We start from the raw sequence: 22,193 nt of genomic DNA on the forward strand, positions 1-22,193 counted from the left end.
TGAATGAAAATTTATAAAACTATCTGTGCTTACTACATACACTGCCTGAAACATGGTAGGAATGCACAACTGATATTGCTGTTGTGTCTGCTTGTTAAGATTAAGAGTACTGAACAGGGATGCAGCTCAGTGGGAGAGAATTTGCTGAGTATCTCTAATCCCCCTGTGTTCAATGCCGAGCACTAAAAACACAGAAACTTAAATTAACAATATATTGCGATTAATGGAGTTAAAGTTTAAGAACATACAAAAATTGTTGATTTGTGCTTCTAAATCCTTTGCAAATTTATAATTTCCTATACCTCATACTCAAGAGCCCTAGACATGAGGATTGCCACAAGTTCAAGGCCAGTTTGAACTCAGAGTGAGCTTTAGGCATGCCTTTATTACAGTGTTCGATGCTGTTTTGGAAAAAAAAAAAAAACAATAAAAAAATAAAAACATCCTTGGTACTTATTTGACTAAAATAAATACCGATTGAAATATAACTAAGGCAGACATAAACCTTACTAATGAAGGTTTTATTTTCTGATTTCTTCTCAAGAAATGACTTTAGAAATGATAGAAATAAGCATATTACAAAATACATATGTTCACTGATCACAGGTGTTCACGTGTACATGTTTCTTCACTCTGTAGTAAACTCGTAACTCTTGCTTTATTCATCACAGGACACTTGAAATGGACCAAAGCGGAGGACATTGACATAGAAACCCCTGGCTCTATTCTTGTCAACACTAACCTGAGGGCATTAATAAACAAGCACACCTTTGCTTCCTTCCCTCAGCATTTCCAGCAGTATCTCTTGCTTCTGCTCCCAGAAGTGGACAGGCAGGTAAGTGATGTTCAACCCAGTCCCCACCAGACAGAGCAGTGGCTGGTCCGTTGTCAAGGCGACTGGTGTCTGAGTGGACTGCTTAGTGCAATGTAGTATATAATTTATTTAATCTGTTTAGTGAAGGCTGCTGTCGGTTAAATTCTTTAGTCTGCCAAAATAGAACTATTACTTTTTAAATTCTTAGTAATGAGCCTATTCAAAATTCAAATCACAGTACACTCTGGTAAAATGAAAACTCACACTGGGAAAGAAAGAAAAAAGAGAAATCAAACATTCCACTATCAAATAAATCTTTGAAGTAGCTGCTCCTTTGCCTGAAGGGAATATTAAAATTTGGTAATAAAAAAAGCCAGGGTTTCTGAGAAATTATGTTAATGTTTTTACTCTGATTCTTTCCAAAAGGCATTTAAAATTTATGTTTGCATTTTCTTTCTGCAAGCCTGTCATCAATAATATGATGTCTAAAAATAATCACCTTTTATCTTCTGGTATAAGTACAGATGTCCTAAATATAATTTTAGAAAGTTACTAAAGTAAAGAAACACAAATATAGATATGTAAAAGGAGCTATCAATCAACTTCCAAACTGTTCTCTCAGGGAAGATAAGGGGGAAATTCTTCATATAAGTTTTATTAAATGTCACAAAAATTATGACATGCCATCTTTAAAACATTTCTCTGTGATTCTTTTTAATCTTCATAAAACATTCATTGTCCTGAAATTTATACTTCAGTAAACTCTGAGTCTGTATTTTTTAGCTCATTGTTTAACTAGCATATGTGTGCTTATGAATTCATAAGTTATAGGTGCATCTGTGAAGTGAATTAGGCAACATTGATTCCATACTTCTACAACACTCTGTATAATTTTGATAGCTTTCTGAATGGTTTAGCTTTCTACTAACTTTTCCACCCTTTTATTTAAATTTCATTATTGTAGCTAATAGTTTGTTAAAATTCTTACATAGCTCTTTAATGTATTCATCTTTACAAAACGATTAGTTTGACTTCAGATTCATTTCATTGGGGAGTTTGCCACTATTTAACAAAAAAAAATTCATAATTGTTTATGGTGAATCTGATACGTTTTAGAAGCTTTGGGATCGCAGACAGTAAGTTCTTAATCAATGCCTCTGTCATGAATGATTAAATTCACTCACTTGAATACATGTGCCTTTTACAACTCACTAAACAAGAGGGGAAATAGACAAACTGAGACCGACAAAAGCCCATGGTGCTTTTCTAAGCACAAATGCAAATGGAAGTATCAAAAACAAACTTAAGATTCTTCCTTTAACCTTCAGAGGCACACAGATTGGAATCAAATGGGTAGAAAAATACCAGGAGAAGGGAGATGGGAATTCCAAAAATCAACAGTTAACTGGTGGGATTCTATGATAGAAATGGCAGTAGAAATGACTGTAAAGACACCAGAAATGCATTCTGGAAGAGTCCTAAGTATCAACTCAGGGTTTGAACTTTTTCTTGAGCTATCTGCTTTGAAAACTGAGGTTGTTTGAGTAAAGGTAGTCTAATAATACCATAGCTTTTGAAGACTTTTCCATATAATTAGCTTTGTTAGGTAACATCCCCCTCCCCCTCATTCCTAGTGTATACTGACTTATGAAATGATGAGTTAATGTCTTTATGAAATGCTATAATATTGCTTATCATATTCTTACCCATACCTTGGACTGGTGACCTTCCTCTTTCCAAAGAGCATTCCTTTTCTCTCATGTCATTTGAAGAACACTGTTTTTTAGTTTCTGTTTGTTTTTTTTTTTTTTTTTTTAAAGACAGTAATTTACCAGTACTGAGAAGGAATGCCAAACATGAAAACCATGAAAGCAGGAATAATCAGTATATGACAATCAGGAATAATCAGCTTCCAAAGTTTAAGAATGGAGGGTGTGAGAGGGATTGGCATTAAAATTAAAGATGAAGAAAATATAGTCTTCACTATCCTTTCGCTCATGTGCCTTCTCTACTTTTTCTCTTTCTCCTCCTCTTTTTTCTTGTCATCCTCCTCTACTTTTTCTTCTTCCTCCTAATATTAACATATACATGTATATATATATATATATATATATATATATATATATATATATATATATATATAATTTCAGTTTGGTTTCATAACCTTTGAAGGAAGGCATATGAAGTCATCTTAACATTTTTTTAACTGAGAATTCAAGAGTCAAGAAAAACTCTGGAGATTCATTTAGTGGCATATACAGTTTTTTTCTACACTTTGATATGCATGTGATTTATCTTTTATGCATATACTGTACACTCAGTAAGTACTAACGGAATGAAGAAATAACAAATTGTCCTAGATTTAGTCAAGGATGCAGTAACCCAAGAGACCATGGTGTAAGCCTAATATTTTATTCAAGCTGCAGCCATTTCTATTACTCCATTTTTTAGCTACTGTAAGAAAGAAATATAAATAAATTTGGCACAATACCCATTCTTGAATAACATTTAGCCCTTTGGGAGATTATTTATTCAAGAAATACTTACAGAGCATGCATTGTGTGCTGTTTAGTTGATGAATGCAGAAACCATGAGAGTGAGTTGTGTGGCTTTCTTTATAATTAGGGAATAAGATTAATGCCAGCATAGGTATACACTAAATTTAGTAAGATGACTGGGGCACATAAGTGTCAAAGCAGAAGAATAAAGTCCCTGGAAAACATTGCAAATGAAAACAGTTAATTCAAAGGCAGTATTAGAGATAACTCTCTAGTAGGGACGTATTGTGGAGCTAAGCCTTAAAGCACTGGACTGTGCTTTTTAAGTAAAGAGCATCTTCCAGAAGGAACACATAGTATTATACACTGCACACCTGAAGGTCCAGTAGACTTAGCTTTTTCTGTGTGATTAATATCAACCCCAGCAAAATTCAAAGATACTCCGAAGAAGAGGACCTTGCCCTGCACGTGAAGACCTTGTTGCAGGCTACCTAGACTCCTTGAATTTTGTATGAAATCCATGAGAATCATCAAAGATTTTTCAAATAAGAAGCAACACACAATGCAGTTAGTTATGTAGATATTTCAGTGCCTAGACCTAGAGGAGGGCAAGAAGGTTAATAAACTAGATGCAATGCTTACTTTCCTAAGTAGCTAGTAGCCCTATGTGTAATTTACAGGACAGGCAGAGGAGAGTGGGGGAGGGGGGCTGGGCTACAGACAGTGCAGTTGTGGAAATAAGAGATAATGGCCTGACCTTGGGCACTAAACTTGGAAATATGAAGGACAAAATTTTATTCATATTTTCACCCCAGAATGAGTGGGTTCAAATGGAGGGTTGCCTGTGGTATGGCGTTCCTGAAAGTACTTGAAACAACTGAGATTTTGGTCTTCAGGAATTTCGAAGGATATTGCCTGCTATTGGCTTTTTCAGCATTTGGAAGAGAGAAATTTGGACCATATTTTCTCTCCATCCCCTTCTCCCCTTCCTTCTTTCTTCCACTCTGCCTCTCTCTTTCCCCCTCTCTTCTTTCTCTTCTAAACATGGTGGCTTTATACTGTCACCTGGGAGGCTAATGTATATGCGACTTGATACAAGCTGCCTAAGATACTGCTGTCTGCTAAAAAGTTTCCAGATTGCTACAACCACCAGTTTCCTGGGCTAACAGGAGTGGGGAAATCATGGGAATATGATCTGATTGCATCCGTTTATTTGATCCCATGGAAGGCTCTATAATTATATAAAACTCTTGGGAGTTTTACTGGGTTAAAAACTTGCCAACAAATCTTGAAATTCCTAACTCTCATCTTTCTCTTCCCTGAATATTCCAAGTTTCTGCCTTCTCACTAGCCTAAACCAGCCTTGTGGGATCCCTAACTTCTGACATCTGCAAAGTCATTCTATGATTGTATCCTTAAATACACAGCAGCGTCTCTCCATTTTTCTTGCCACTGCCTGCTACTAGGAAGATAATCTCTCCACCCTGTTCTTCTGCCTCTTCTCTACTCGATTCTTCGGCCTGTTTGTCTCCAACCATGAAGTATTTACAGCTAATTGTTTTATTGCAGTGTTACATCTCATTTTACATTTGAAGTAACTCTCCATATATTATACAGCAACAGAATATATTATACAGTAATAGAAAAATCCATCTTGAACTGACTAAAGCCTAAAAGTGATTTATTGGTTCAGGTACATAAGGCAACAGGGATTAGTTTATTAGTGGATACTTTAGCTGTTAATCTTGGGATTCCATTATTGTGAAGGAGCCATTGCCTTATTTGACTAGGTGAATTTTGTGAGTTGATGTTTTAAATATGAGATCCTTCGTGATGAATCCCCTATAATAGGTTCGTTTACTTCATGCTTCACCCTCATGAAAAAAATGAATCTACCTCAAAATTTAAAACAAAAGCCCCCAAATTCACACTCATGGTTCCTGCTGAGGTCACCTGTCCTCATATTGAACCATGATTCCAGATGGGAGAATGGAAGACAGGCTCGAGTCAAAGATGTTCTGCTCTTGAGGCAGTGTTTGCAATGCTCCTACCATGAAGTTGTACACTTCTATTTGGGTCAGAGTCACTTTGAAGGTTTTTTTTTTCTAAGAAGTTTAGTTTCTGGGTACTCAGTAGGGATGAATGGATGTGTCTTGGGTAGCTAACTATGCCTTAAGAAGACAGGGTAAACTGAGTTTTCCAGCTCACCACTGTTACCCATGGCAGCCCAAGGGGTTCCCCTCTAGCTTTAAGAGCCTGTACTCTGGACAAACTGGGTTCACTGCTGTGGAATGTGAAAAGACGTCAGAGCTAGGTGGTTTATGAGGAAGAGTCAGCGATTATATTACAGATACCTTAAATGGACATGAGCAGGTGGATTCAGGAGAAGGCTGTGCTCTGAACAGAACAGGACACAAAGCATAAACTCTGGCCATCACTTTTACTGCACTCAAAGGAATAGGCAGGAGTGTGGTGGGCTTTAAGCACTGTCTTATCACAGTAATTTGTCAGTAATTGTTAAGATTAAAGGGCTCCTGAAAAGTCATTTATCTTTACTCTAAACAAAATGAAGTTTGAGATTTGCAGGCCACCTATATGAAGAGTGGGGCCACACCCAAATCATGTACCTTCAAGCCTTGAGCCTGAGTCACTGGCATTTTAACATAAATATCTATATAGGAGAGTGGGCACAGCCTTCTCAGAAGATGTTACTTGAGCTACTGTTCTTGTTTCAGCTGGTGAGAGGGCTCAGGTGGACTCTGGGTTAAGGAACTTCCTCTCCCTTCTCATATGCAGTTTTCAGTGATCTACCCCAAATGAGCTCAGTCTTGGCCTTTTTTCATACCCCTGTTCTTTCCCTGGCTCTCTGCCCTACATGAGGATAAAGAGTCGAATCTTTGGCTTGTCTTCAGATCAGCACCTCAACCTCCTTAACTCTGATTTGTTTCATACGTCAATGGGAACTGAGGCACCACAGTCCGCAGGGGCTGTCACTCTCTCTTCTCTTCCCCCTTGTCCTCTCCTCTATCTTCCCCTTTGTGCCCTTTTACATTTTTCTCTTTTTTACTCACCCTCTCCTCTTCTTCCTTTAAAATAGCCATAAACCCCTAGAAGGTGCATTGCAGAGTTTACTCTTCTTTCCACCCAATATATTATGATATTACAGATAGTGGAGTGTGTGCCACAGGGAAACAGGAAGAGAACAGTTTAGGTGGGGGAAGAGGGATAGTGAGCGACAAGAAAGTGTGTAGAGGCCAGTGGAGACTGATAAAAATTCCATAACATATGTTTATGATAAAACACAGAAGTTATGGCTTTCCTTTCCATGAGCCTAGTGTAAGCAGTGGGGCCTAGAGATTAGAAGTAATGGTTTCTTTGTGATCTGAGCTCCAGGCCAGTTTAGTGTGGAGTCCCAGTGAAATTCCTTTGATCAACAATGTCATGTACAGATATGTGACTATTAAATGTCCTTGCTGCTGTCTGCTGGTGGAAATAGGCATTAGTCCTGCCATGACACCTTTGAGGACGGTAGGCCAATCTAGGCTGAAATAGTGTTTTGTTGTTGTTGTTGTTGTCAGAATCAGATTACGGTTCCTGGGAGGAGGACACTAAATCAATCTGTGTTCCTGCATGTTGCTGCTCAATTTCCCTAATGAAAAACAACTCCTTCCTCTTTGAAATTAAATAGTATTTTAAGGAAGTTAATTTTAGCCATGTAAATATCTTGCTGCTTTTCAAGCATCCCATTTATCGATTTATATTTGTTTTTAATAGGTTGTTATGCTTAAATTGTTCCACATTCAGGTAGCAGGAGACCATTAAAGGTGCTCCTGTACTACAGGTTTTCCCATTACTGCCTGAGCGCGTTCTTCTTTACCAGGAGGCACAAATGTCAATGTACTCTGCTCTTGTCTTGTAAGTTCTTAGTACCAGACCAGGATGAACTCTCTACCCAAGAAACCAGGATTTTCATTAGTGTAGTTTGGAATCCAGAAATTCAGACTTCAAGAAAGACATTTTCCTCACTACTGGGTATTGCTTCTTCCAAACCTATGACAGATTTGTGAAATACATGTTGGCACAAAATGCATATGTTTGTAGACATTTCTTTAAGTCTGCATTGGCTTTAGTGAGCATTATGTAGATCTGGTATGTAACCAGTACACAGGACACATCTAAATCTGTCTCTAGATGCCACTTACAACCTTGTGAACCATGAATTCAAACCTGATCTAATACTTTGTGGTTCATTTCTAGTTTTATTCTTTTAACCTGTTTCTTCTTTAATTCTTCTGAAAGAAATTGGCTTCTGTTACACTTAATATTATCTCTATAGGCGTCTGTCATCTACATAGACATTTGTTGCTTTACCTTGGTCAGTTATCCAGTCCTATGGATGGTTAGGATAAATAGTCCTCATCACATTCAGACTCACTAGAGCGTAGGACCCCACTAATCATCACCTCTCTAAGGCTTCTTCTCTGTCCTAACCAACTGCACATCAGGACACATCCCCATTCAGGTGCTTCTTCACCAGTCCCAAGCTTGACATTTCGGTCCAGGTGATTCTATTCTGCTACTTCACTGTGCATTAGCCTGTAATTCTGTGCTGTGCCCCACAGACCCCTCATCTCACTACACTCACAGACACACACACATACACACACACACACACATATGGGGTAGGACTAGGGGGCTTATATCAATCTAAACTTCAGATCTGAATTATCCAGAAGGCAAAAGAGGAGGCCTTCTGATTTCTGATTGTTTAGAATCCACAGTTGTGGCAGAAAGAAAGAAAGAAAGAAAGAAAGAAAGAGAGAGAGAGAGAGAGAGAGAGAGAGAGAGAGAGAGAGAGAGAGAAAGAAAGAAAGAAAGAAAGAAAAAAAGAAAGAAAGAAAGAAAGAAAGAAAGAAAGAAAGAAAGAAAGAAAGAAAGTGAACCCGAAGCCCACAGCTTCCTCTGTGGCCAGTGCAGGCTGGATGTTTTGAACACCTCTGCATGCAGGCCCTCCCAACAGACTTATTTTTCTCTGCAGAGTCCTGGAAGCATTCTTCTTACCACATCAAGTCATATAGCACCTTGTGCTATTAGTCCTGGCCTACTGTGCCTTCTCTTTTTCAGTTTTCTTCCTCTTGTCTGTGGCTTTTATAAACCTTGGCTTCAATCTATTCTTTTCTAATGGTCCAACCTTGAATGAGTTGTCTCTGCTTGTTGGCACTCTTGACTGACCAGACTCTTAAGTATATGGGTTTCTGGCTATTGAGCCCAGGGTCTCACACATGCTAGACAGATGTGCTACCACTGAGCTATATTTTCAGGCCCTTGACAGGCTTTTGTGAGAAGTAGAGTCATTTGGTCATAACTCAATCCTAGGTTTTTGGAGTAGGAATAGAATATATAATTCAAATACTTATTCGGCCAGTTTTAATTTGATATTTATTTATGTAAGAGGCTCTGCTAAGCACTGGTGATATAATGTTTAGAAGTCACACTTCCTGTCATCCTTAACTCAGGCTGTAGTGGTATTGTTTGTACCTTGCCACAGGAACGTAAAGGAACTATTTATAGTCTGAGGTCAGAAAGAATCAGGATATATACCAAAGAATTATGGAGAATGATGTAAGTAGAGGCTGCAATGTATGTCAGCAACAGTGCTGGTCATGTCCGATGTCCAGATTTCTGTATATGTAATCATTAGCCTTTACAATAAAGCTTCTGTGTCATTTATCCCCAGTTTCTGTACATGAAACTCAGGATCAAGGGCAGGACCCAAATCAATCTAACCTCTCCCAAGAACAATCGAGGGAGTCAGAATTTGAACATCAGATAATGCACTTCACTTTCATGATATTCCCGTCCAGTATCTTCCTCATTCCCAGTTCACAAAGGCAGAGAAGGCAGAAAGATCTAGCTGCACCTAGGAAGGTTGGGATATCTGGTGAAGACACGGAGACTACAAAGGTGAATTGGAAGACACTTAAAGACCTCAGGGCCCCTAAGCAGCTTAAATTAGACCAGGAGTTTTAGTGGATGTAAGGCGTGGATAGGCTCATGTTTTATAAAGTGCTTTGGTGAAGGAGTGAAGTAATAGGAGAGAGGATGGAAGTCCTCACCCTTGCTATGGTCAGCCATGCTCTCTTTCTTCTGTTACTAAGTCAGTAAGCCCGAGTAACTTAGTACTCTGTCTTACATGCTCTACTGTGTTTGCTTTCACTTTGGCAAGAAAAGTGCACTCTCACCCATGGGAACCCAAAGGTATCATTCTATAAAGTTCTTTGTTTTTAAATTATTTTAATTTTTTCTTTGGCAATTTTTGTCATGTACATCATGTATTCTGGAGACTCTCACCACCTCACATTTTCTTATCTCTTTCATATCTTTTATATGTTTCATATCTGTCTTCCCTGTGGGTCCTTTCTCCGTGATCATGACTTTTTGCTTTGTTTTGTAATGCAACCCATTAAGTTTCTCCGGGGTCTTCCTGAGTGGTCATGGATGTGGAACTACCGTCAGTGGGTGCACATATGAAGACCCTCCTTCCTAGGAATTTATCAGTTGACAATAATTTAGCAGGTAGAAATTTAGCCTTAAAAGCTCTAACTTTATCCATGACTGGCTGTTAAGTATAACCTTGAGCTGACCCAACATATGCAGTCACAGCTGCTGTGAGTTCATGGATGTTATGCCTAGAAGATAGCATTTTGCAACTACAGGCCTTTCTTAATTCATCTGCCTTTTAAGGTGCTCCTCTTAATTATTCTGTCATATGTTTCTATTTATTGTTTGCACATATGCATTGTGTGCTTCATTTGCATAAAGATCCCAGAGTGTGACTTTATTCTGTTCAATGTGTGTGGCAAATGAGAGGGTCAATAAATATGGATGGATGAATGGATGGATGGATGGATGGGTAGATGGATGAATGGATGGATGGGCAAAGAAATAATAAATAAACAAATGAATAGACAGATTAACAAATGCATGAATTAATGTAAAACTAAATAAATATATAAGAAAGTAGGTTAATAAATAAATAAATGAATAGATTAACAAATACATGAATTAATGTAAAACTAAATAAATATATAAGTAAATAGGTTAATAAATAAATAAATGAATAGATTAACAAATGCATGAATTAATGTAAAACTAAATAAATATATAAGTAAGTAGGTTAATAAATAAATAAATGAAGGGATATATGAGGAATTTAGCTAAAGACATTGTAGGATTTAAAACCGGCCAGATCCATGAGGTATTGAATTAAGCACTTGCTTTGCACTAACACAACCAAACAGATCAGAGTCTGAAAGAATCATAACATTTTACTTGTGGATATGGTGACTGAAGTCTATGGCCAAGGTGCTGGTATAGATGATGCTCCAAATGCATCTCACACTCCTTGGTGCACATAGTCTACATGGTGAGAGTGCAGCTCGGCATTTCTCCTCGAGTGATCCTCAGCTAGAACGTCACTGGATGTATCCTAAATAATGTGGCTATAAGTACTTTCTACTCCACCACAGCACTAGGGTTCAGATTCCAACACTCTCAATGGGTAGCAGTTCCAGGGGAATCTAATGCCTTCATCTCTCCTCTGTAAGCACGGCACACATGACAGACACATACATACATATGCATACATAAAAATTAAAATCTTCAGTTATAAAATAGTTACATTGGGGTAACAACCTCAGCATTTTTAGAAATAAAATCACAAGTATTTAGTAATCAGGTTTAGAGAAGAAGATGTATATATCAAGGCTGTTGGTGAAGGAAATTAAATGAGTATGAGGTGCTTCTATTTATGGTCAACTTTCTGAATTCAAGGAGGTTTGATTACAATAGAAAGGAAAATTAATTTTATGCTTTGTGTGTGTGTGTGTGTGTGTGTGTGTGTGTGTTTACATTGTGTGCACATATACTGATTCTCAGATCAAAGGGGAAGAGCAAGAGAGGGAGAGAATAGGTAAGTGTGAAAGTGCAGTGCACCGCCTGTCTGCTCCGAGAGTGAAGATGGAAGGGAGCAGGATGGACCAGGACAAGAATTCAGTATGGTAAAGGAAGCGGCAAGTGAATCATGTTAATGATGAGGTTAAATGGTGGTTGACAAATCTGTTCATACCTGTTTACACCCTAACAATGGTGATGACTTTTTGTGTGCAGTTACCTTGGTAACAGATAAAGCTGGAACTTAGTTTTCTCAAGAGTAAGATAGTTTTCTAAGTCTTACATGATGGATTTGTAGAAGACGATAGGTTCTCTGTGAAGTTCTTTTTGGCTGATGGAAGGACTTAAGCTAGCTCAGTTGAAAGAATGGAGCTGCATTTATGTTTGGGAAGACATACATTTAGGTCTCAACAAAGAAATGTATATTAACTGTTCAGTATTAAAGTGCAGCAGAGCACAGTTTAAATATAATCAGCTAGATAAACATGAAACAAAAATCACTTTAGTGACAGAACTTTGATTCTGACTTCACTTGAGAAAACCCCAGAGGATAGGGTTAGGGTAGTATTGACCGGAGCAAGTGAGGTGGTAGAAATCACCCATCCTATGTATCTCCACATGAAAAAGACAAAAAAAAAATATTGCCTCCAAAATCTAAATGCTTGGCTTTTTGGCCATCTGTGCATTTGGTTCCTTTCTCTGAAGATGTGCTGGGAGAATTTTTAGAGGCTCCCTGGTGCTACAAGGCAAATCTTCCTTTAAGAATTTGCACTTTATCAACATGTCTACATAGAACAATTTTGTGACCTTTTAAAAATATATGGCAGCTGGTGGAATAAATGTCACCTAAAGTAGAGTCATATTTAGGCTTTCATTACACTTTCAAATTGAGCCTCACTGATGGATACGTTGTTGCCATGCCTGTCACCTGAATCATTTTTAAGTGATGATCCTCACCATCTCCATTTGGTGGCACTGGGCAAACAGGGCTGTCTGCAAACCTCCATCAGACCATCCCCCAACAGTGTCTCAATAAATGATACCTTTTATTTTTTGACCAAATGGTAATTGAAGCATTTTAGACCATTCTGACTCCTTGCAGGTTTTTTTTTTTCTGGGTCTGTATCCAGTGTCTATGGGCTGCTGAATGGCTAGCTGTTGAAGGATATGTACAGTGTACGCACTTTAAAATCCTATCTGCACTCACTGGCAGTAATGCACATAATTTTAACTGTGGAGAATGTCATTAAACTAAAATGGAACATTTACACAGTCCTTTTACAGCGAATTTTGTACCAGAAAAATGAATGTGTGTGTCAAGCATTTACTGCAGCCGAGAATGTGATTTATTGATTTCTGATGGCTATGTTGGCATCAGTGTATATATTTAAAGAAACCTTTATAAATGCAAATGGGAAAGGGCTTTTGGTTCTCTTTCCTCCATAGAAATAGCTCATACATTTTCAATAAGCCAGGCTGCTCTTAGAGATCATTCCATGTACTGTATATATTGATTTTAAAATTATACTGTTATTTTATTCTACAAGTATCATATATAATGAAATATCAATTTACCTAAAAGATTATAAAATCCAAATTTATAAAAGATAAGAAAAGTACTAATATCTTAAGCCTTTAAGTAAAAGTAAGTGTGTACTTGAAATGTAATTATTTTAATGGAATGGCCATGTTGGCTTTTCCCCTGCTTCTGAAAGCATATCTTAAAGTACTTAGGAAATCCATTATTCGGTCTTGCCTAAGTCAGTTACTGGTGATACTAAATCACATATACCCAGTGATATCCTTTCAATCTGAGGCTTGTCATTTCCCTGCCTGCCATTGAGGCTGTAGGGGAAGCATGGGAGTATACACAGCTTATTTAATAATATGGAAATAACTTATGGAAACCACTGATTTTATCTACATTCTTCATTTTTAGCTCACTCATGGTTAACATCAAATTGTATTAACTAGTATCTAGTTTCAATTTATGTCAGATTAATGTATAGATTAGACTGAGTTACAAATAATGGGCAATTCAACAAATCAGGCTTCTTTTTATTTCTATGCACAACATGGTTAACAGAGGAACACAAGCTCGTTCAGCCTGGAAAACATGGTTCCTTATTGTAAACCATGTCCTGCCTTTACATACAAATGCTATTATGGTAACTTCACAGCCTGCAAAGCATCCTTGACCATGTATAATTCACTACCACTACCATATTAGCTGATATGATACCACAGATACTTTAGGTTGCCATGTGATATTTACACAGTTGCCCTTTGCTTTCTAATTCATTTAATCAAATATTCATGCATGCATGCATGCATGCTTAACTTTTTGCTTTTGCAGGAAGGAAGAATGAGAGTCTTCTATGAAGAATAGACTTCCTCTAACTTTTTTAAAGATGTGGAAGGGAAGAGTTAATTCAGATGGCAGGCTGCCCTTTGTTTTAATGGGTAGGAACATTGTCCAAGAACGCTGGATTTCTCAAACATAAAACAGAGCCAGTATAATCCAGGAGGGAAGTGCCTCTAGCACTCAGCTGAAGAACTCGTGATTTACACCTAGTCCATCACTCTTTTCTATGAATGCCAGACACTCACCATTATGCATATTTGTCCCAGTGAATGAATGAATGAACAAATGAATGAATGAATGAATGATGCAGCTTTCTGCAGTAGGTAAACCTGGGAGAAGAGGATGTGCTGTGTTTGGAGTATATGTGTCCATCTAAATCCATACACTTAAATCTGAACCCCATGATAACTATGGTATCAAGAGTAAAAGCTTTTGAGTAAATGATAAAATTATCAGGTTGCTGCCCCTGTCAGTGGGATTGGTATCCTCATAAAAGAAGTTTCACAGAGTGTTTCTGCCCTTATATCAATTCTACCAAGTAACCACAGAGCAAAATGCAGCATTTTGAAAGAACTGTCTTTGCTCATGCCTGGAGGTACACTTCTATAATCCAAAACTAGGAATACACTTATATTCTTTAAATATTACCTAGTGTCCTTTTGTTTGTTACAGAAACGCCAAATGAATGAAGAGAGAAAGTTTTTAAATTCGAGCATAGGTCAGAATTGCTTTTGAGAAGTCTATGTAGAGTTTAGGAATAACAAATTAGCTATAGATGTTTAGATGATAAACTATAGTTCTAAGGTATAGTTTAAAATAATTGGTACCAGTGATATGTGTTCATTAATTAAAACCATAGGTCATGTCTAGGGTTCTAATTCAGTCATAGACTATTTGATTAGCTTGTGTTAGGATTTAATTTCAGCACCCAGAGCTAAACAGAAACACTTGGATATAAGTGGCATGGGTTATTATGTAAGGTGTCAGGAAGGTTATTCTTTGTGTCTTCTGTATCTTAGTGATTACAGAAAGGTAAATGGCCTTTCGAAGAAGACTGACCAGCAACAGCCAGTTACATGAGGTAGAGCAAAAACCAAAGAGTCTATTTCAGAAAATCACCAAAGCCAAGGGAGGTGGTGTATCTTCAGGTTGCACCCTCATTCCCACGAAAACTGTGGACTGAATGAGGTGAGGTCCAAGAACTAGCTACCAGCTCTCACATATCGCTTGTTGGCGAAGTTAACAAGTAAGACCAAATTAGAGTTATTAAAGGGGGAAATGGAATATCTTGAATGGGTCTCTTAAATATCTCCCATGTAAAGAACATATAAATTACAATTACAAAGGGACCTTTCTTCAACAGAATGTTAGTAATATTTGAAGTATGTTTTTGGACATTTTGTTATGTTATTGGTAATTCATTACAGTTTTTACATACCCAAGCTTCCAGATAAAGAAGTAACTATATAACTCATACTGAGGATTATAGCATTTATGTAGTTCTTTCTAATTTATGTACATTTTCAAACCATTTAATTTATTCAGCAGGAGAGAAATTACATGAGTGTTCAGTGAAATAAAGACACTTAATCCATTCTTATGGAAGGATCCTTCATGGCATATCAGCTTTTACAAAGGTACCTGACTACCTCCCAGCTACCTAGAGACATAGCCCAAAGGATAAGAGTATTGGTTGTTCTTCCAGGGGCTCCAGGTTCTATTCCAAGCACCCACACAGTGACTTACAACCGCCTTTAACTCTAGTTCCACGAAATCCAATACCTTCTTCTGGCCTATATGGGACACTGCACACATGCAAATTACATGCAGAGATTCTACAAAACACCCATCCACATAACAATGACATAAAAAAATTACAAGATACTATCTCTTAGCATCGCATCAGAGCATCAAATTCACCCTGAGGTTTTGTTTGTTTGATCCTGGGGCAGGTGGTTAAGCCACCATGCATGTATGGAACCCAGTGCTCTGTCTCCGGTATTACTATTTCTTCCATCTAACTGTTCAAATTTAATATTGATCTCCTCCAGAAATGTTACTTGTTGCTTATTTTACATTCCAATCTAGGATTTCTACTTGTTTATTCATCATAACTTCTGTCTCAGGATGACTGTTTTACATATTTTATGATATACTATGATTGTGGCTCACATGGTAAAACATGACCTGCTTAGTTACTTAAAATATTTTATTTTATTTTATTTTATTTTATATGTATGTCTTGCCTACATGTATGTGTACCACGTGCATAACTGGTATACACAAAAACGAGACGATGGTATCAGATCCCCTGGAACCAGAGGTACAGATGGTTGTAAGATACTCTGTGTGTGCTAAGTCTAGAACCTAGATCCTCTAGAAGACCAGCCCAGACTCCTAACTTCTGAGATATCTCCAGCTTGTAATTAAAAAGACAAAAGATAAAAACCATTCAAAATGCTTGTTTCAATGTTCTGATAAGTCCCCCAGCAAGGCCATTCACAATAGTTTTCTTGGCTGATTGTTTTACTTTATCCCAAGAACCTCCTATTTCTGCCCCTTGTCCTCTCAGCCTCTTACCCTTGCCTTCATGGTCCCATTTCTTTATATTTTTCTTTTTCTCTCCACATTTGTTTTTAACAGTAACTATTTAACATCATATGACATAGCCAGTGTGTACACTGATGCCTGACCCCTCTCAGAACTTGAGGTCATTTTCTTTTTAATTTCTTCTTCTATGCATTAGTTTTCCTTTCATTTATGTGTTTATGTGACTCCATGTGAATACACAACACATGGGTGCAGATGCTGACAGAAGTCCTCTGGAGCTGATGTTATAGGCAATTGTAAGCCACCCTGTGTAGGTGCTGGGAATTGAACTCTGGTCTTCTGCAAGAGCAACACATGTCCTTAGCCACTAAGCCACCTCATTAGCCACTTCCTTATTTATTTCTGGAAACTCGGATGGGCGATTTTAGAGCAGTAGGTTTCTTGGCTGTGTGAACCTGGGCCTAGGCCTGAACATCTTAGCAAGTGCATCACCCAGAGCCTGGCTGTTAGCATGGTCATCCACACACTCTTTGTTCTTTTATCAGATGTTCTGCTAAGTAATTATCGGCACCTATGATAGGTGTAATGACTAGTTAAGACCCTCATTCTTCACAAAAGGGGGTGTTTCTATAGCTTTTAACTTTATCCTTATTTATTAGACATGGAGTTTAATTACATTTGTTTGGAGAAGTGGAACAATTAATTGATATGAAGTTTTCAGTAATCCCAATGTCATTTCATCTTTCTTTCACAAACATGGCCACCATGCTGTCAATCATTTTCCATCTTTGGCAGGGAGTGGAGATAAATTATCAGGTTGGTAGGACTGGGCTGGAGATTTTAATCTCCTTTGATACCATACCTGCTCTTAGAGTCTATTAATTGTCGCCTGCTTGTGTTATGCTTTCTTTTTTTAATTAAAATTTTTATTGGATATTCTCTGTATTTGCATTTCCAATGTTATCCCCTTCCTCCCCACTCTGCTTGCTTCTCTGAAGGTGCTCCCTCTCCCTCTCCACCTCAGCGCCTTTCAAGAGTGCGGTGCTTTACACTCAACTTCTGTTAATTAGCTCTCTTTTGCTGGATGACTCTGAGGCCCATTGTGAGGTGGCTCCAACCTCCGAAGGTTTCCTCAGGGTCCTCTCTAACAGTCTCTAAGCATGCTAGCAGACTCCTGCTGAACATTACTTATATGGCCTTTACTTTATGAAAGCAAGCTTCGTAGACAGCTTCCAGCATGCTAAGAAGTAGCTTCTCGGGGGACCTAGAAAATATGATTAAGGCAGCATCTTCTTTTTCTTGGGTCACAAGGAATGACAGTGGAGCTTTAGAGTGGGGGCTTTCAGTGGGAGAGATGGCCTTGATTGTGCCCAGTGTGACTTTCTCCACTCAGTGACCAGGTTAGGGCTTCAGCATGAAAGGAACTCCTAGCTACTTGGGTGAAACAGCTGCGACTTTAGAGTCTGTGACCATACACTGGAGCTGGGATTGAAAAGCTATGGGAGGCTTCTCTCACTCACTTGCCCCCTCTTCACTGTCATTGAGAGGAGCCCTCCGAGGCACAGTTACCTACAGCAGAGTCCTGCCCTTGGGAATCTGCCTGGTAGAGGGTGTGGCCTGGGATTTATGGGCACGGAATGCAGTGGTTACCAAAACACAGCTGATTCTTTGACTCTCTTCACTTGCTGCACACCAGCAGCACACATCTATAGCCTCTAAGTGGTTATTCCTTAAAATAGAACTTGCCACTCAGTGGTTTGCCTGAGGTAACTTAACTTGGAGTTCCTCAAGCCAGAAATCAGTGAGATTTGACATGTTATGTTTTATTTTGGGCAACAAATATTGGTTTAACTTTTTATAATATCACACCAAAGCCATTTGTTAAATAAACCACCCATTTCTCAAAAGCAATATATTAATAATGAGTTTTCGTCTTCTATAAATGGAGTAATATAGTCAGTATTCAGTATTATTTTTGAAAGATGCTCAGAATAGCATCTTATTTATAGTAAATCTAGCCCAAAGATTTTCTATATTCTGTATATCATTTTAGATGATAGTTTCCATTCAGATGTCACAAAGAGGCATTTCAGTTTCACTAATATATTTTATAGCTCAGAAACGTCTAATGTGAGTTATTAAAGGGAGGGTGATCTGAAAACCATCTCACTAGTGTGACAGTCCCATGATTAGTACATATGTAAGTGCTGTGCTAGTTTCATCTGAGAAGAGCATTGTTTTCAGTTGTATATATCGAATATTCAGTGGCAACGGTTCTGAGTGGCAATTTCTATTTTTTTCTTTCTGACAACATGATGTTTCTATTAGATTTTCAGTAGTCTTTACGTCGCCAATGATAACTATTGAGCCTGTTAGTTTTGTGGTTTCTTTGCTCTCCATGGAGAGAAAAGTAATGACACGTCTGGAAGGAGAGTCAGAAAGTGGTGCTGTGACTTGTAAGAGGGAAGCCTGCTGCCTCTGGTAATGACCCACATCAGAAAGTCTAATGGTGCTGGGTGGGTTTTTCTTGTGTTGTTTTGAATCCAGCCTCTGCAGATTATTAGACATGTGTTAATTCCAATGCTTTGTTTCAGTCTTGTGTGTTGTTGTTTAAGGAGTTATTAAATAAAGGAAAAGTGGGTAAAAGTTAGGGCACAGAAAAAGACCAAAAGATACATTCAGTTCCCACTTTCTTTCATTGTTCTCGGGAGCACTTCCAGAATGGCGCTTCCTGTACTCTGTTCTCACTTCAGTCCTTCCCATAATTCTCTGTCCATTCAGAAATTCCACTGAAACATAAACAATTTGAACAATTATATATTAAATAGGGTCAAATGAACTTCATATCTCTCTTCCCCCATCCCCTTCCTTCTCTTCCTCCTTTACTGCATCCTAAAATTATGATCCAGATCATTCTGTCAGTCTTGTCTAAACAAAACTGACCAGACATGCTCCCATTTGTAGAAACGATCTACCCTCTAATAAAGCGGCCCAATCCATACTGGGAGCCTGGAGTCAGGTAGAGGGACCTCACCTGCTCTGTTCACTTTGCTTGACCCATAGAGTAGTCCTTAGCGTTTTCACAAACCTTTGCAATAATTTTATAAATTTCCACAGAAAAACACTGGTGTTAGAAAAGCCATCTAACATAGATAATGTACAGGGGATAATGAAAACTTAAGTACAGTGCATCTATGAAGCCATGAATGTACATTGTTTTCGATTACTGAACTTTCCCTTCATTTCTCTCAGTGATATTCCAGATTTCCTTTGGAGTAGGTCTTGGGAATCTTATAACATCTGTCCCAAGGGATTTGCTGCTGTTTGTTGTCACTCCAAGTTGTTCTTTGTATTTTCTTACTGGAGTCACTAACTTTTATACACTTATTGTTTTCTAGAGACTTTTAAAATCCATTTAAATCCATTTACTTTAATAGTACACAGGTTTTGGTTGGCAATCTTCTCAAGGGATCATTGTAACTGTGATAATTGTAATTTTATTCACTAAGTGTCTGTACTTTCTTTATTTAGCTATATTCAATACAGTGTTAAGTAGAAGTATTGTTTTCTAAAATCCCTCAAATATTTACATTTTACTATTGTTTCTCTTTGTTTGTACATGTGAGCATGTATGATTATATGCTCATGTGTGATTTGCATCCATGTAGATTATCAGAGGGCAGCTGGTGAGATTGTCCTTACAGAATATGAATCCTGGGGATTGAGCTCATACTCACAGGCTTGGCTGCAAGTGTTTTACCTGCTGAGGCTTTCACTGGCTCCTGACCACAACCTTAAGGCTCTGGAATAAGGGGCCATGTGATCATCCTGACATGCTATTCTTAAATTAAGCTCCAGTAATAGAAAATTTATATTATAAAACTTTTATTTCTTTCCTATTCAGTTTTTCACATCTAATAGTAAATATTTTATGTGTCTATTTAGATAGTTTTGGCCTTATTATATAGACATTAAAATGATCTACTTGCTCCTTATATGTTGAATGAACCTCTAGCTCTTAGAATAAAGAACAATTTACATCTCTATTTGATCTGATAATTTTTTGTTCATGGGTTTTACATTTTTAATAGTAGAGAGATTAGCCTGTAATATTTTCTTTTGTCCTTTATTGTTTCTGGTAATGAAAATGTTGACCTCTTCCATTTTCTATTACTTTCTAGGTATTGGAGATTAAATCCAAGCAAGGTATCTACCATTGAGCCACAAAACACATTTTCTTTTAAATTTAGAAATTTGAGCAAGTTCTCTAGGGTGGCTTTGAACTTCTCTAAACATTCTGTATTCCTGCCTCAGCCACTCAGGCTGTGAGGATCACAGGTTGGGGCTTCCAACCTTAAAATGAGTTATAACATGTTGAATTTGATGCTCAGATTCATATAATATATTTGTACCATAGCATATCAAAATCTTAGAACAAAGATAACTTGAAATGTCACCAAGACCTAGATTTTCAGAGAACTTGAATCTTCAGATCCAACAATATTTGTGGACCTTTGATATCTTCTGTTATTTAGATCATTTAAAAATATTTTTGAAGAATTAAAAAGTAGCCCTATTGATAAATAAATCTTGTTGCTCACTTTACAGTTCTATGGGGACCATAGACTTCTCTACCTTAGCAGTAGCATTTGGTTCCAGGAATTTCTTTGCTGTCAGCTTGGGCTTACTCATCTGTGTGTGGCAAGATGCACAGTTGCATGCTCCCTGCCAGATCTCCATAGCATCCCTAACAGCCTAACATGTTTCCTAAACACCTTCACATGACCTCTGGAGGACACATTACCAGAGCTGGGTGGTTGAGAACCACTTATGGGTATTTCACATCATTTTCGTTTAAATTTATTCACTCAAGGCTATTTTGCACTATTCTGTGTAGTACCTTACTCGAGTTTGATTTCCCTTGGATGCTGACATTTCTCAGATGAAACATAAATGAAATCACAATATGTGGACCAACTTCCTAACCAGGTGGATGGATGTTATGGAGGCACTACATTGTAGGGGTCCCAGTAAAACGGACAGAACTCTCAATCTTTGCATGTCGTTTGACTAGTGTTTACTACAGTTGTGTCTTCTCCTGCCCAAACAAATCAGATGTATCAAAAGACTCAAGAAACACCAAAGCATACATACCAGTGTCTTAGCCAAAACCTGAAACTCCCCAAAGGCCCAGGAGCACCAGGCCAGATAAACACCATCAGTAGAACATTCCTCTATTTGCATTTGCCACAATAGCAGGGAGTAGGTTCATCTCAGCAGCAAAGTAGAGACATCTCACAAGCACAGTGGGGGCATTCGGGTTGGCTCTAAAAGCGTAGGTACCACAGAATTCTCATACTAGCAGTTTTATATGTGTGTCTAAATATAAAAATGCAAGCTGTTCAGCTTTTGTGGTGTTAGTTTTATTCATATAATTTCAGGATTGACTATTTGGGTTTGAAGAACTAACTAGGTGCTCCTCTCTGGGGAAGACTATTTCTTCTACAATGCCAGCATTCCTAGATTGGAGGTAGTTCTTTCCCTAAGGGTGGGTCTCCTGAGATTTTTGCCCTTCCATGTTATCATCTCTATTGGTGTACTTCTTCACATCTTGTTTTAAAAGCCACATTGTTAAAATTGCTTACTAAAAACGTTGCAAGTTTTATTTCATTTAGATTTTTCCATTTTTTCCTTGTATTTTTGCCTAACAGAGCAATTTTGTCAATATAAAATGAATGTAAATATAATAGTTTCCCTTGAACGAATTTCTAAATAGCTAAATTACATTTTATTTTGTTAACAGATGCTTATATTTGTTTTATTGATATGACTTTTCTACTCCTTTGAGGACGTAAATTAGTTTTTATTTCTAATGTCCATGACAGACATTCACAGTTGCTATTCTTTTTATTCTTTATATGCAAATTTGATGAATATCTTTTCATTTTAATTTTTTCTTTATTCTGTGCCATATGCCTGAAACCTTCTTTCAAAATGCATGCAATCTTTCAGA

The 22,193-nt window shown here is 37.7% G+C and overlaps 1 protein-coding gene across 1 annotated transcript in view; it reads left to right on the forward strand.

Annotated features, from left to right (window-relative positions):
• The window catches only part of ASXL3 (ASXL transcriptional regulator 3), a gene marked incomplete at both ends in the record, with an annotated part of 168,221 nt that overhangs the window by 101,638 nt on the left and 44,390 nt on the right, over positions 1–22,193 (forward strand). Inside the window, one exon of the mRNA XM_080920038.1 lies at positions 672–835. Coding sequence (XP_080776164.1) covers positions 672–835 — 164 coding nt within the window. The remainder of the gene's footprint in view (positions 1–671; positions 836–22,193) is intronic.

This window comes from Micromys minutus (assembly GCF_963924665.1).
Source record: "Micromys minutus genome assembly, chromosome: 8".
NCBI classification, from domain to species: domain Eukaryota; kingdom Metazoa; phylum Chordata; class Mammalia; order Rodentia; family Muridae; genus Micromys; species Micromys minutus.